At 47.7% G+C, this 12,845-nt stretch overlaps 1 protein-coding gene across 1 annotated transcript in view; it reads left to right on the top strand.

The window, feature by feature from the left end:
* Positions 1-12,845, top strand: part of ADCY5 (adenylate cyclase 5) — a 136,316-nt gene that overhangs the window by 71,854 nt on the left and 51,617 nt on the right. The window contains exons 3-4 of the mRNA XM_006905596.1: positions 7,680-7,829; positions 11,044-11,165. Of these exons, the coding sequence (XP_006905658.1) occupies positions 7,680-7,829; positions 11,044-11,165 (272 nt within the window). The remainder of the gene's footprint in view (positions 1-7,679; positions 7,830-11,043; positions 11,166-12,845) is intronic.

Raw genomic sequence — 12,845 nt, 5'->3', positions numbered from 1 at the left:
CTTCAAGTTAGATCTGCCATCTCCATGAAAGGAGTCTTCATCTCAGAAGTTCCCAAGTAGAGATAATATGGCTTTGATCACCAAAAAAGCATACTGCAGTCTATATTCTTTGTAAAGGAAAAAATTTTAAAGAGGGATCACTATAATAAAAAAAAGTTTAAAATTTGTAGTATCTTTAAAAGCCATTTGGCACCTGACTGATCTTGGTACAGTATATAAGGAACCATGCCAACACGCCTTTGAAGATTCTATAATTTAAGATTCTCCATCCTCGATTTATTTTTTATCATCATGGGTTTCCACCAGGGTCCCTGAGCTTCCCACCACCAATCTTAGAACAAATGAAATCTAGAGCAGGTGGAAGGTTTGTCTGCTCTTTTTATTTGGGGCTTATTTGGGTGCTAGTTTTGTGTCTTCGTAAAAGAAAAAGGACTAGAATGGGAAGAGGCTGTACCTGTTAGGGCTGGGGTCCCGGGTCACACCCACAGGGGAAGACCTCCTCTCCCTTTCTACTATGCAGAGTAGTGGAGAACTGGACCCTCAGACACGAGCTTGCACTTACTTGAGGTGATTTCAGACTCTGATGTGGAGAGAAAGTGCTGTGGTCTGACTGTGCAGCAGCTACGGAGAGTGGAGAATGGTCTGGAAGAGGGAGTAGGGTGCTGGGTCACCCTTAGTATGCTGGGGCTCTGCCGAGGCGAGAGGGTTGCCAGCGCTGGGGGAAGGCCAGGTTTGAAAAGGCTCCCTGGTAGGGTTGCCAGGTAAATATGGTCACCCAGTTAAATTTAAATTTCATATAAACAACGGATTTTTTTTTTTTTAGTATAAGTATGTCCCAAATATTGCATGTGACATACTTATACTAAAAAAACCCATTATTTATTGTTTACCTGAAATCCCAATTTAATACCCCCATCACTACATCAGTCTCCCTGGGAATTCTGATTCTCTACCTCCTGGGCGTCACCACCACTACCAGACACCTACTGTGTGAACATCCCTGCACGGGGCTGGCTGACTTGTCTGGAGCAGAAGCTATGCGAAGTAGCAGATTGCATGAGGGTTTTTTCCAATTCATTTCCTTCTATTCCAAACCTGTTTATTCCTCAGTCCTCTTTGCCTTGCTCCTTTCTCAGGATTGGCGAGTAGCAAGCCTATGTCAGCAGGTGGCCCTGAAAATTCAGAGAGGAAAGGCAGCAACAATTGCCAGAGCCTAAGGCCGGCTGCTGGGGTTTCTTTCAGCCTTTGTGGAGGAGACACTGAGCAAACTGGAGCACTCTAACTTCACGCGTGGCCAGATCAAACCTGCAGCCCGCAGGCAGCCAGAGATCGCGTTTCCGAAGTGCTGGGTTTATAGAAATGCCAGCTGGAGTGGTAAACATTCATAAGCGTCTCCCCTGGGTTTCCGCTCAAAGACTAGAATCCCAAACATTCCCCTCTATTGGGATCTCTCCTGGTGTGGTCCTGGGACCACTTGCACCCAAGCCATCTGCAAGGCACGTGGAGGCACACCCAGGGCAGAGGTTTGCTGTGTTGTTGGGTCCCCCGTTACTCTACTCGGTGTGGTGTAGGTATCCCTTCTCTCACACACGTTTCATGTGTTAGATGTGTCTCAGGTTGGCACAGGGAAAACCAACAAACCTTTAATTAGGCCTTCTTTACCTGCTGTCGTGAATGATACCTGTTATTATTTACTAATTAAGTCTTTTGTATAAGGACAGGGTTTATGCTTTTACCATGTCTGCCTCCATGGAGCATATGAAGGGGCTCAAAAACCGATCATTGTTTTTAGTGGAGAAGAGAACTGGTTAGTATTTGGACCCTTGCGCCCGAGGTGTGAGGTTATCTTTAAGCTACAAATGCCCACTAGAAGGCTATAAGCAGAATTCCATCAGATTTCACTGATGCTTCCACTCTGTTCATAGTATTATTGTCTGCATGGGGGCCTTAGCATCTGTTAAGACCTGGTGCACAGATTCCTGCTTTGTGTGTATGTTTGACGTATTAATCTCTTAAATTTTCACTCTCAGGTCAAATTTACTGAAATCACCCTTCCCAAAGGCCTTGCCCAAGAACCCTCTTCTTGCTCACCCCATTTTATGTATAGTAAATGAAAGGAAGGAATCCTGAGGCATACTAAGCTTAGCAAAGCCATTTGGACCCCTATTGGGTTACAGGTCATCCTTTTACCTGGATTTGCACCGTCTGTTGCTATTGGCCTTCTGGCTGCAGTAGGAGTCAGATTACAGCAGGAGAGGCCAGAAGGATTAGCACTGAGATGCTGCAGCGGCCAGTTGATAATTACCTTGGGGGTCGTGTCTCAAAATAGACTCTGGCCCCTCTTTCTGGCCTCAGAGAGAGGAAAAGCTGCCTTTTTTCCATCCAGCTGATTCTTCACATTCTCTCTCCTAGTCCCTCCTGGATATCTTACTCCTGGTTTGTTGTTGTTGTTGTTGTTGTTGTTGTTATTATTATTATATAATTTACATACAGTAGAATTCACCCTTTCTGGTGTACAGTTCTGTGGGTTTGACAAAGGCATAAAGATGTGTACCCACTAACCTAATCAAAATAAGGAACAGTTCCATGACCAGGAATGATTTCTTTCTGCTGCCCGTCTTAGTCAACCTCTCCCCCTGCCCCTTGCCCCCGGCAACCACCAATCTGTTTTCAGTCTCCATAGTTTTGCAATTTCCAGAATGCCATGTAAATGGAATCATACAGTATGCAGCCTTCTGAGTGTGGCTTCTGTCACTCAGCATAGAGTATTTGGGACTCAGTTACGATGTTATATGTTATCACTCGATCGTTCCATTTTATAGATGAGTAAAATTTAAACATTCCTGCACAGATTTTGGAGTGAATGTAACCTTTTATTTCATTTGGGCAAATACCTAGGAGTCAAACTGTTGCTCATGTGGTAAGTGTATGTTAAATTTTATGAGAAATTGAGAAACTGTTTTCCAAAGTGACTGAACCATATTTCAGTCCTATTAGCAAGGTATGAGAATTCCAGCTGCTCCACATTCTTAGCAGTATTGATACTGGCAGTTCTTTTTTCTTTTCTTTTTGAGCTTAAATTTTATTTTATTTTAGCCATTCTAATAGTGTTTACTAGTATCTCATTGTTTTTAAAATTTTGCATTTCTCTAATGGTTAATGATTTTGAACATCTTTCTATGTGCTTATCTGTCATCCTTAATATCTTCTTTAGTGAGTTGTCTATTCAAATCTTTTGCTCTTTTAAAAAGTGGGTTCTGGGTACAAATCTTTTCATCAGATATATGACTTACAAATAATTACTCCCATTTTGTGGCTTGTCTTTTCATTTTCTCAACAGTGTCTTTTGAAGGTAAATGTTTTTTAATTTTGATGAACTCTAATTTATCAATTTATCATTTATTTTCTTTTATGGGCCATGATTTTGCTATTATATATAAAGAATTTTTGCCTAACCCAAAGTTCTATGTTTTCTTCTAGAAGTTTAATAGCTTTAAGTTCTGCATTTAGGCCTATGAACCATTCTGAGGAAATTTTTGTATATGTCGTGAGCTTTGAGTTAATCATGTGGATATCCAATTGTTCTGGCACCATTTGTTCAAAAGTTCATCCTTTCTCCAGTTAGTTGCCTTTATATGTTTGTCAAAATTAAAGGTATGATATATGATTTGCGGATAATTCCAATCTGTTTGTTGTCTTTTTCACTTTCTTGCTGGTGCCTTTTGAAGCACAAAAGTTTTCAATTTTGATGAGGTACAATTTATCTACTTTTTTTTTTTGTCATTTGTGCTTTTGGTATAATATCTAAGAAGTAATTACTTAATCGGAGGTCATGAAGATTTATTCTTATGTTTTTTTCTAAGTGTTTTATAGCTGTAGCTTTTACATTTAGAGCTACATTAAATCAAATCCACTTCGATTTAATTTTGTATATAGTATAAGGTAGGGGATTCAACTTCATTCTTTTGCATGTAGATATCAAGTTATCCCAGCATCATTTCTTGAAAAGACTATTTTTTCCCCATTGAATTGTCTTGGTACTCTTGTCAAACATCAACTAACCATAAGCGTAAGGGTTTATTTCTGGATTCCATTCCATTCCATTCCATTCCATTCCATTCCATTGATCTATATTTCTGTTCTTATGCTAGTACTGCTGTACCTTAATTACTGTGTCTTTATAATAAGTCTTGAAATTGAGTAGTGTGAGTCTTTCAACTTGGTTCATCTTTTTCAAAATTATTTTGGCTATTCTAGTTGTTTTGCTTTTCCATAGAAATTTTAAACTTATCTTTTCAATTTCTTAAACAAAAAAAAATCCTGCTTAGTTTTTGATTGCAGTTATGTTGCATCTATTCATGAATTTGGGGGAGAATTGACATCAGAACAATATTGAGTTTTTCAATACATGAACATGGTATGTTTCTCAATTTATTTAGATATTTTTTTATTTCCTTCATCAGCATTTTATAGTTTTCAAGTTTTCAGTGAACAGGTTTGCACATATTTTGTTATACATAAATATTTCATAGTTTTGGTGACATTTAAATGGTACTTTAAAAATATTTCACTTCTGATCGTTCCTTGCTTATGTACAGAAATATAGTTGCTTTTTGTATATTGACCTGTATCTGTGATCTTGTATTCTTGTATTTGTAAACTTGCCCATCAATTTTGGTAGCTGTTTTGTAGATTCTTAGGGATTTTCTACATAAGCAGTTATGTTATCTGCACATATAGACAGCTTTATTTCTTCCTTTCCATACTGTATGCCTTTTATTTCTTTCTCTTGTCTTATTGAATGGTCTAGGACTTCCAGGACAATATTGAATACTAGTGATAAGAGGGGACAAACTTGCTTTGTTCCTGGTCCTTATGGAAAAACATTCAGTCTAGCACCATTAAGTATGGTGTTATAGGTTTTTTCCCTATATATGCCATTGATCAGATTGAGGAATTTCCCTTCCATTCCTAATTTGTTAAGAATTCCTTTTTAGTCTTGCATAGATGTTGAATTTTATCAAATACTTTTCTAGTAACCATTGAAAGAACCACATGATTTTTCTATTTAGTCTGTTGATAAGGTAAATTACATTGATTGATTTTCCAAGTTGAAGCAGCCATCCATTCCTGGGATGAAACACACTTGGCCATGTTACAGTATCATGGTGCATTATCCTGTCTGAGGAAAGCTCCTCATCTCCTTCTCAGTTTCTCCTTTCTCGTGCCTGTTTTTATTATCGTCCTCTCTCCTGTCAAAAGATATCTCCTAACTAGAACAGTCTTCAGAATTCTCTGCAGTCTGCACCTTCAGCCTTCACCTCCTGGTCCCCAGTGGCTTCCAGAGGCACGTCCTCAGGGTCTGCTTTCACAGTCACTGCGTTGGTTAATGCTGCAGGCCACCTTCTCCTCCCTGGTCTCGGGGTCTCTTCTTTCTGAGTCAGCTCTGCTTTGCCTGTTCCCCCAGCCTCGTGTGTAAGTCTTTGTTCCCTCATGCTTCGGGCCTCTGTGGGAGCCTCCTGCCCCATCTCCCACTGCCTGCACTACTCTCGCCCATGATAAACCTTCTTGGGGCTGTGCGCTCATCACACTGTTCTTTGGTTCAGAAGTCCTTTGTGGCTCCCGTTATGTAAGGGTTGTGCCGAGAGCTCTCAGCCTGACATTCAGATGCCTCTTCAGTCTGGCTCCAGGGTGCCCTTCCAGCCCCATCTTCTCTCTGTAGACTTCTCCTCAGAATCTGAGAACCCGGGTTATTTATTCAAGGACCCCACGTACCTAATGAGCTGAGCTTCCTGGATACTCTCTTCAGGGAGGCCCTTCCCCTTGCCTGTCACCAAACGTGCCCCTAACTCAGACGCAGCACAGCACAGCTGGGCCTGCTCAAAGGTCTTCTCTCATCATCCCACACTCCCTCCTCTCCCTTTCGCTTGGTGTGAGTCAATTTCTGCTTCCCGTTGCCAGTTCTCCGTTATGCCAGTTCTCCGTTAGTCTTGACTATTTATCTCCTCAGTTGAATTGTCAGCTTCCGTAGAGCAAGGGTCTTCTTTCCTTGTAATAAATAGCTTGGGTTTTTATCTGCTGTGTGTTTTCATAACATGGCGATGGTAGGATTCTGGGGTAGTTGGAGTTGGGGAGGGGGTTGTGAGAGCTGTGAGTCCTCAGCAGAGTTGGGGAAGCTGGTTATCTGAGTTTGCCCCTTCCATGAAGGCATGTCCAGGAGGCATCTGGGAGATATTATGTTTTTCAGCCAGAAAAACAGGATTTATGGGGAAAGAGAGTCTCTTTTCGTTCATGAATTGGGGCAGACTCAGTATAGGATGTCTCCAGGGAAAGATGGCACCACATCCAGCATGGAGCCCACATGGCCTCCAGGCCTAGGCTGGCAGAGGACCCAGCGCGATCAGGACCACCTCAGAGCTGGAGTAGGGAAGCCTTCAGGCAGAACACCGACCTGGGTCAAGGCAGGACGTCTAGGTCCCCGAGACAAAGAGGCCCCTGGAAGAAGAGTGTGGGAGTTGTCTGCTGGGTCACTGCCAGGCAGCTGACATCCCAGAGGAAGGCTTTTGGGATCCAAATGGACAAGGCCAGAGGAGCCATAGAGGAAGGTGCAGGCCCGGCCTGGGCTCCCCTTCTGTAGTTGGGACTATGAATTAAGGTTTTGGAGGGAGAGGTTGAGGCTTAGAAACCTGAGCATGTTTGTGGGTTTCAGTCCTATGTGGCCTAAGGCAAGGGCAGGACCAGGATCAGTTTACCCAGATAGTCCAATAGTTGTATTTGTCAAGAGAAACTTTGGCTAAAACAGCACCTTTGTCAGTGTCTGAAATGTGCTATATAAACTCGCTTTTGTGGGTTGCGTTGTATTTTGTTTTCCCTTAGCTTTTCAGCAAATATTCCTTCCTTTCAAAAGAATTCCAACCTTGTCTCTGTGACCTGAGGGGCAGTGGTATTTTTCCACATGCACATCCCAGCCAGCGTGGAGAAGGGCATCAGTGAGGAGCGGGGGTGATGGTAGATGCTCTCCACCTGGTGTAGCGGGGTCATCAGGGGGCCTTGGTGCTGCTGCAGAGAAGGAATGGAAGCCTAGGAAGAGGAGGTGAGACCCGCTGTGGGCACTGATTGCTACTGGCCAGGGACCTTATCTTTCTCTCATTCCCCAGGGGACTTAGCACAGCGCTAGGGTCTCATGGTTAGCCAGCCAGTACTTGTTTTATTGGAGCTGATCCCTGGGGAATAATAAACTAAGTCCTCTGTGTACAAGGGCAGCCCTTTGTCCTATGCTGGACTCTGGCACATTTTCAAAAAATGAAATCCTGCCATCCTCATGGAACCTTCCTTGCAGTGTGCGCCTGCCACTGCCAGCACACGCAGTTGCTCACAGCATCACCAGTACAGCTGATCTTTTCATCTTTGGTATTATGGACACATTCAGTTTGATTATTCAGTGACTCGGTGTCCCAAGGGCCATACCTGTTAATAGACCATCCAAGCTTTGGTCTTTGAAGACATTAGAGGGCCTGACCAGTTACGCTCAGCTACTCCCAGCGGCCCTTGGCATTTGTTTGCTGGCAGCTGGATGTGTGTTTCCTAAGACGGGGGCTGGGGGCTGGGCCCATGCTGTGGGACTGGAAGGGTCAGGGTTGGGGCTCCAGTGACTGGTGTCCTTATCTCTCCCTCTGCAGCTGGTCTCCAATGTCCTCATTTTCTCCTGCACCAACATCGTGGGTGTCTGCACCCACTATCCGGCAGAGGTCTCCCAGAGACAGGCCTTCCAGGAGACCCGGGAGTGTATCCAGGCACGGCTCCACTCACAGCGGGAGAACCAGCAGCAGGTGAGTGTGGCCCTGAGGTCCCTGCACAGCTGGCTGGGAGCAGACACAAGACCTGCCTCCCCTCCAGCTGTGCTCATTACTGCTGCCCAGCCCCACCTCCCTGGGTGGGGGCCCAGCCCTGGGGAATGTTTCCTCTGGAGGGAGCCCAGCATTCCTGGCTCTGTGGGAATGCTCTAGGAGAGACTCTGAAGAGTTCTACCCCTGTACTTGCCTGCTGCCTTCCCAATGTCCCCCTGTGGTTTTGGAAACGAGCCAGAGCAGCCCAGGCCTTGCAGCAGGGAGAGGCCCTCCACCTCTCCCCAGGGGCCGATAAGTTGGATTCTGAGAATGTCAGCATTACTGCCGGGGACTAGGAGGGAGAAGAGGAGACCTGAGCTGGCAGCCCCTGTGACACCCACACTAGACACTTCCTCTGTGCTGAGTTCTGGGGTTTGGTTGGTTCAGAGAAAGGAAGGCAGCCTGTATCACCCTACACCTCACCCTCACAGGACTCTTGGGCTAGGAGGCAGGCTGCTCATGTAGCTGCAGAATGGGGTGGGGGTGGGACGTCTCACAGTGAGCCCTGAGAAGAGCTCAGGGAGGTGTCTCATTGCTTGCACTAAACACAGGGGTCTGCAAACCCCAGGCTGTGGACTGGTACCCATCTGTGGCCTGTTAGGAACCGGGCCGCACAGCAGGAGGTGAGCTGCAGGCCAGCCAGTGGAGCTTCATCTGTATTTGCAGCCACTCCCCATCTGTATCACTGCCTCAGCTCCACCTCAGATCATCGGGCATTAGACGCTCATAGGAACACTGGTCCCTGGGGCCAGAAAGGTTGGGCACCGCTATGTTAACAGACCATTGAACTCTACAGAGTAATCAGAGGCTCTAAATGAAGGTCTAGGTGGGAAGGAGATGTTGACGCCAGAGTCAGGACCCTCCTCCTGGGAAGGCAGTGAGTCTTAAGGAGGGTTAAGAGCAGTATGCATGTACGGTCCTTCTGTCTGAGGGGCTCATGTGCAAAGGCAAGAAAAAAGTACCAGAAGCTTGGGATGCTTCTCATGGTTCACTCTCTCTAGAGCAGAATGCAGATTTCAATTCAGGCGGTACTGGCAGGGGAGCATGGAAGAGTAGGCAGGAGCCAGATCATGGAATCCTCGAGGCCAGGCTGAGTCGTGGGCTGATCCTGCAAGCTTCAGGAGGCACAGAATGTTTTATGCGGGCCAGTGATACGGTCAGGTGTGTGCTTTAGAAAGATCACTCGCTGACTTGCAGTGGAGGATTAAGCAAAGACAACAAGCATGGAGACAGAGAAACCAGTGTGGAGCCTGCCCTGTCATCCAGGCCAGACCTGAGGGAGGCCTAGACCTGGTAGAGGCCGAGGCTGGGATGTCAGAGGGTATTTCAGAGGGAGAGGAATGGCAGCCAGGCCTGGTTTGCGGGGAGCATGCCAGGACTAGGCCAGGCACAGGAAGGTGGAGTGAGGGCATTGGCAGTGGAAAATAGGAAGAGTCGGTTCAGTGGATCCAGAAGAGTCCACATTTGATGTGGCTCGTGGAACCTAGGGAAGCTATGGAGGTTTTGAGCAGGGAAGTGGTATGCAAAAGGCCATGTACTGGGGAGACCAGGGCTGTACAGGCAGTGAGGAAGGCGGAGGAGAGGCTGTCTGGTCGAATGGCATGGCCAGAATCCCACAGTCAGGTGAGAACTGCGTATGATTGGTGGAGAGGGATGCAGGACAGAAAGGATGAGTCTGGGGGCTGTGTCCAAACCAGCAGGACTCGATCAGTACTGGACAGGGCCTGCGGCTGGACCTTTGCTCAGAGGAAAGGTTCTGAGAAGTAGGAGCAGTTTACATGGCAGGGTCTTGACCTTGGTGATCAGGAGAATGGGAGTGTCATGGTCAAAGGCAAGGACCTTGAGAAGAAGAGCCATTGGGGAATGAAAACCGGGGAAGGTAAGTGGTTTGGGGCATGGGGTCAAGGTGGTGGTGGCCAGACATCAGGCAGGCAGCTGGAGACCCTGGAGCCCTGGTGACCCCAGAGGTGCTGGTGGAAACCTCACTCCTAGAGGACAAGAGTGAGCAGAAAGAGGACAGAGGTGGTGAAGCACTCCATGTGGGGCCAGGAGGAGGGAGAGGAACCAGCAAAGATGCAGGAGGGAGAGGAACCAGCAAAGATGGAGGAGGGAGAGGAACCAGCAAAGATGCAGGAGTGAGAGGGTGGCCCAGCCTCCAGTGAAGCCTAGCGAAGGATGGGAGAATGAGGAGGGCCGGAGGCAGCCAGGATGAAAGGCTCCAGGATGAGGGGATTCTGAGAACGAGCCTGGCGTGGGCAGTGGGCCACGTAGGGCATAGGTGCAGGCTGCCCGGTCCAGAGGCAGCTGGACCTCTCAGAGCAGGCAGGCTGGGAGGAGAGTGCAGAGCAGGGGCAAGACCTAGACCCCAACACTGGCTGACGTGACAATGTGTCTCTGGCCCCTTTCCCTGCTTCTCTCTTACCTCCTCTTTGACAGGTTTTAACTTCTCTTAGTTTCTCAAAGTTGGCATGTTTTCCCTTTCTCCTGGGCCATTGTCCCTCATGTGGAAATGGAGCCTCCCTCCTCACCCCATCCTTCTGGTCCCCACGAAGCCTTCTCTGACCTCCCCACTTCTCTGCAGCCTAGGTCAGATATCCCTGCTCAGTGCCCTGTAGTGCCCCACCCCCATGAAGCTGGGAGCTTTGTGAAGAAGCCTTGCTTGTCTAGTTCGTGATTATAACTCCTGGTGCCCAGTGTGATGCCTGGAACATGGCAGGTGCTCAATAAATATTTAATGACTGATCGAATGGATCTCATTTAATGCCGTCAACAACTCCATTCCTGTTGACAAACGAGGAACCTGGGGCTCAGAAGAGTTAAGTAATTTGCCAAGGTTACACCTAGTTTCGGGCGACACATAGGATTCTGACTTAGGTGCTTGGTGCTATAGGTTCATCAGCAGTGCTTTTCTTCATGGGCACAAAGAACCCTGGGGGTGTCCCGGGGAGAGGGGCCCAGGTTGCCCTGGGGGCATGACCTCAGCCTACCCCGCCGGCACACTCACAGTTGTTAGCCCCCCAAGTGTCAGGAGAGCCAGAGAGGTTTTCCAGGGCCCAGAAGGTGTGGGCACAGGTGTGGAGGAGTCAGCCTAGAGAGGACAGGGGACTGCCGGGCAGGTGGAAGGAGCTGTGATGAAAGCATCTGCTTCCCTCCCCAGGAGCGGCTCCTGCTGTCTGTCCTTCCCCGTCATGTTGCCATGGAGATGAAAGCAGACATCAACGCCAAGCAGGAGGATATGATGTTCCATAAGATTTACATCCAGAAACATGACAATGTGAGGTAGGGATGAGACAGGGGGTTGCGGGGCGGGAGAGGGTTGGGGGGGAAGGACTGAACCCTAAAGGAGATGACATCCTCATTTCCTCCCCTGCAGCGGGGCACAGCCCAATAGGGTGGTCTGGCGGCTTTGGAATGTGTGTTGTATGGGGTCCGTCTCTAGGTCTGTTATTGGGGGCGAGGAAGAGGTGAGGCTGCGAGGAGAGGATATGAAGGAAGGAGGAGAAAGGAGAAAGCGACAATGCCAGCTGTTGGGGAAACGCGTAACCTAACAAGGGAGACAGAAAGCAGTGACTTGGGAGCTAAATGTTTCCACCACCATCTCCATCTTCGTCGCCATCCAGCAGCTTCCATGCCTTCTACGCCAGCGTGTGCCAGGCACTGTGCCAGCATCACCCACCTCATTGCTAATCCTCTTGACAACCCTGCTAGATGGGGACCCTAATCAGCGTCCCTGGTTTAGAGATTGAGCTCAGAAGGGCTAAGACCCTTGCCCAGAAGTCACTCAGCTAGAAGTGGTAGAGCTGGGGTGCACCCAGGTCAGCCCGCCCCAAGGCCACATGCCTTCCATCTGTGTTTGCTGCTTCCCTAGACAGAGGCCGCTGACAGCAGGGATGTGCAAACAGATGTAGATTAACGGAGTGCAAAATCTGCTTATGACTTCCACGGGGACATGAAGCGATACAGTGGCCTTCATCCAGCATGGCCTGATAATCCTCCCATATGCCCAGGAAAGGAGCTGCTGTGTTTGCCTTCGAGAGAGTTACTTTCTCCCTGGGCGGGTTTCCCTAGGACCCACGTGTCCTCTAAGGGTGGTGTTGAGAGAGCCCTTTGGGGACTTGGGCTGAATTATCAATAAAGGGATTGAATGGAATAATGTAGATCTCTCTTTCTCTCTCTCTCTCTCTCTCTCCTCTCTCTCTCTCTCTCTCTCACACACACACACACACACACACGCACACACACGCACGCACACACACACGCCCCTATTCCCTGATGGCAGCAGGGGTGGGGAGGGCACTGTTTTCATACAGAGCAGGCAGATTTGCCCAGTTCTCAAGTATACCCTGGAATCTAAGACTGTCATTTCTGCCCGCATGTCCTCTGTTCATCTCTCAAAACAAACTTTAAGCTTTTGGGAGAAAAATATACTTACACACTTTTGTCTCTAGTTTTGGGGGGTAATCCCAGCCCCCTTGAAGCCCACCCACACTCATGTGTCCAGCAGGGACAGGGCAGCCAGCAGAACTTTGGTCTGTCGGGAAGAAGGCTGCCCCTGGTCGGGTCTCCATACCCAGCAGGTGTCCTGAGGGGCTGCAGGCCCAGCTGACCAAGCTCAGAGAGGGAAATGGGGTCTGGGCCTTGGTAGGGAGCGCTCACTGACTGCTGGTCTCTTGCTTCTCCTCCTCACACCTGCCTCAGTCTTCACATGGTAGAATAATCGGTCACCACAGAGCGCTTTCTGTAACTTGCACACTATTCTCAGTGCTTTCATATATTCACTTAGTCCTCACAGTAAATGTAAGAGGTTGGTACTGTTATCTCCATTTTACAGATAAGGAGACTGAAGCACATGTATTAACTTACCTAAGGTTCCATAGCTGGTTAAGTGGGTGAATTGCCCCCACAAAGCTTTTTGACATCAGCTTTTACCTACCATGACTACTGGATGGATGTTTTTCA

The sequence above is a fragment of the Pteropus alecto genome, unplaced genomic scaffold, assembly GCF_000325575.1.
Source record: "Pteropus alecto unplaced genomic scaffold, ASM32557v1 scaffold251, whole genome shotgun sequence".
NCBI lineage: Eukaryota > Metazoa > Chordata > Mammalia > Chiroptera > Pteropodidae > Pteropus > Pteropus alecto.
Note: the sequence above shows the minus strand (reverse complement) of the source record. Positions and strands in the feature narration are given on the sequence as shown.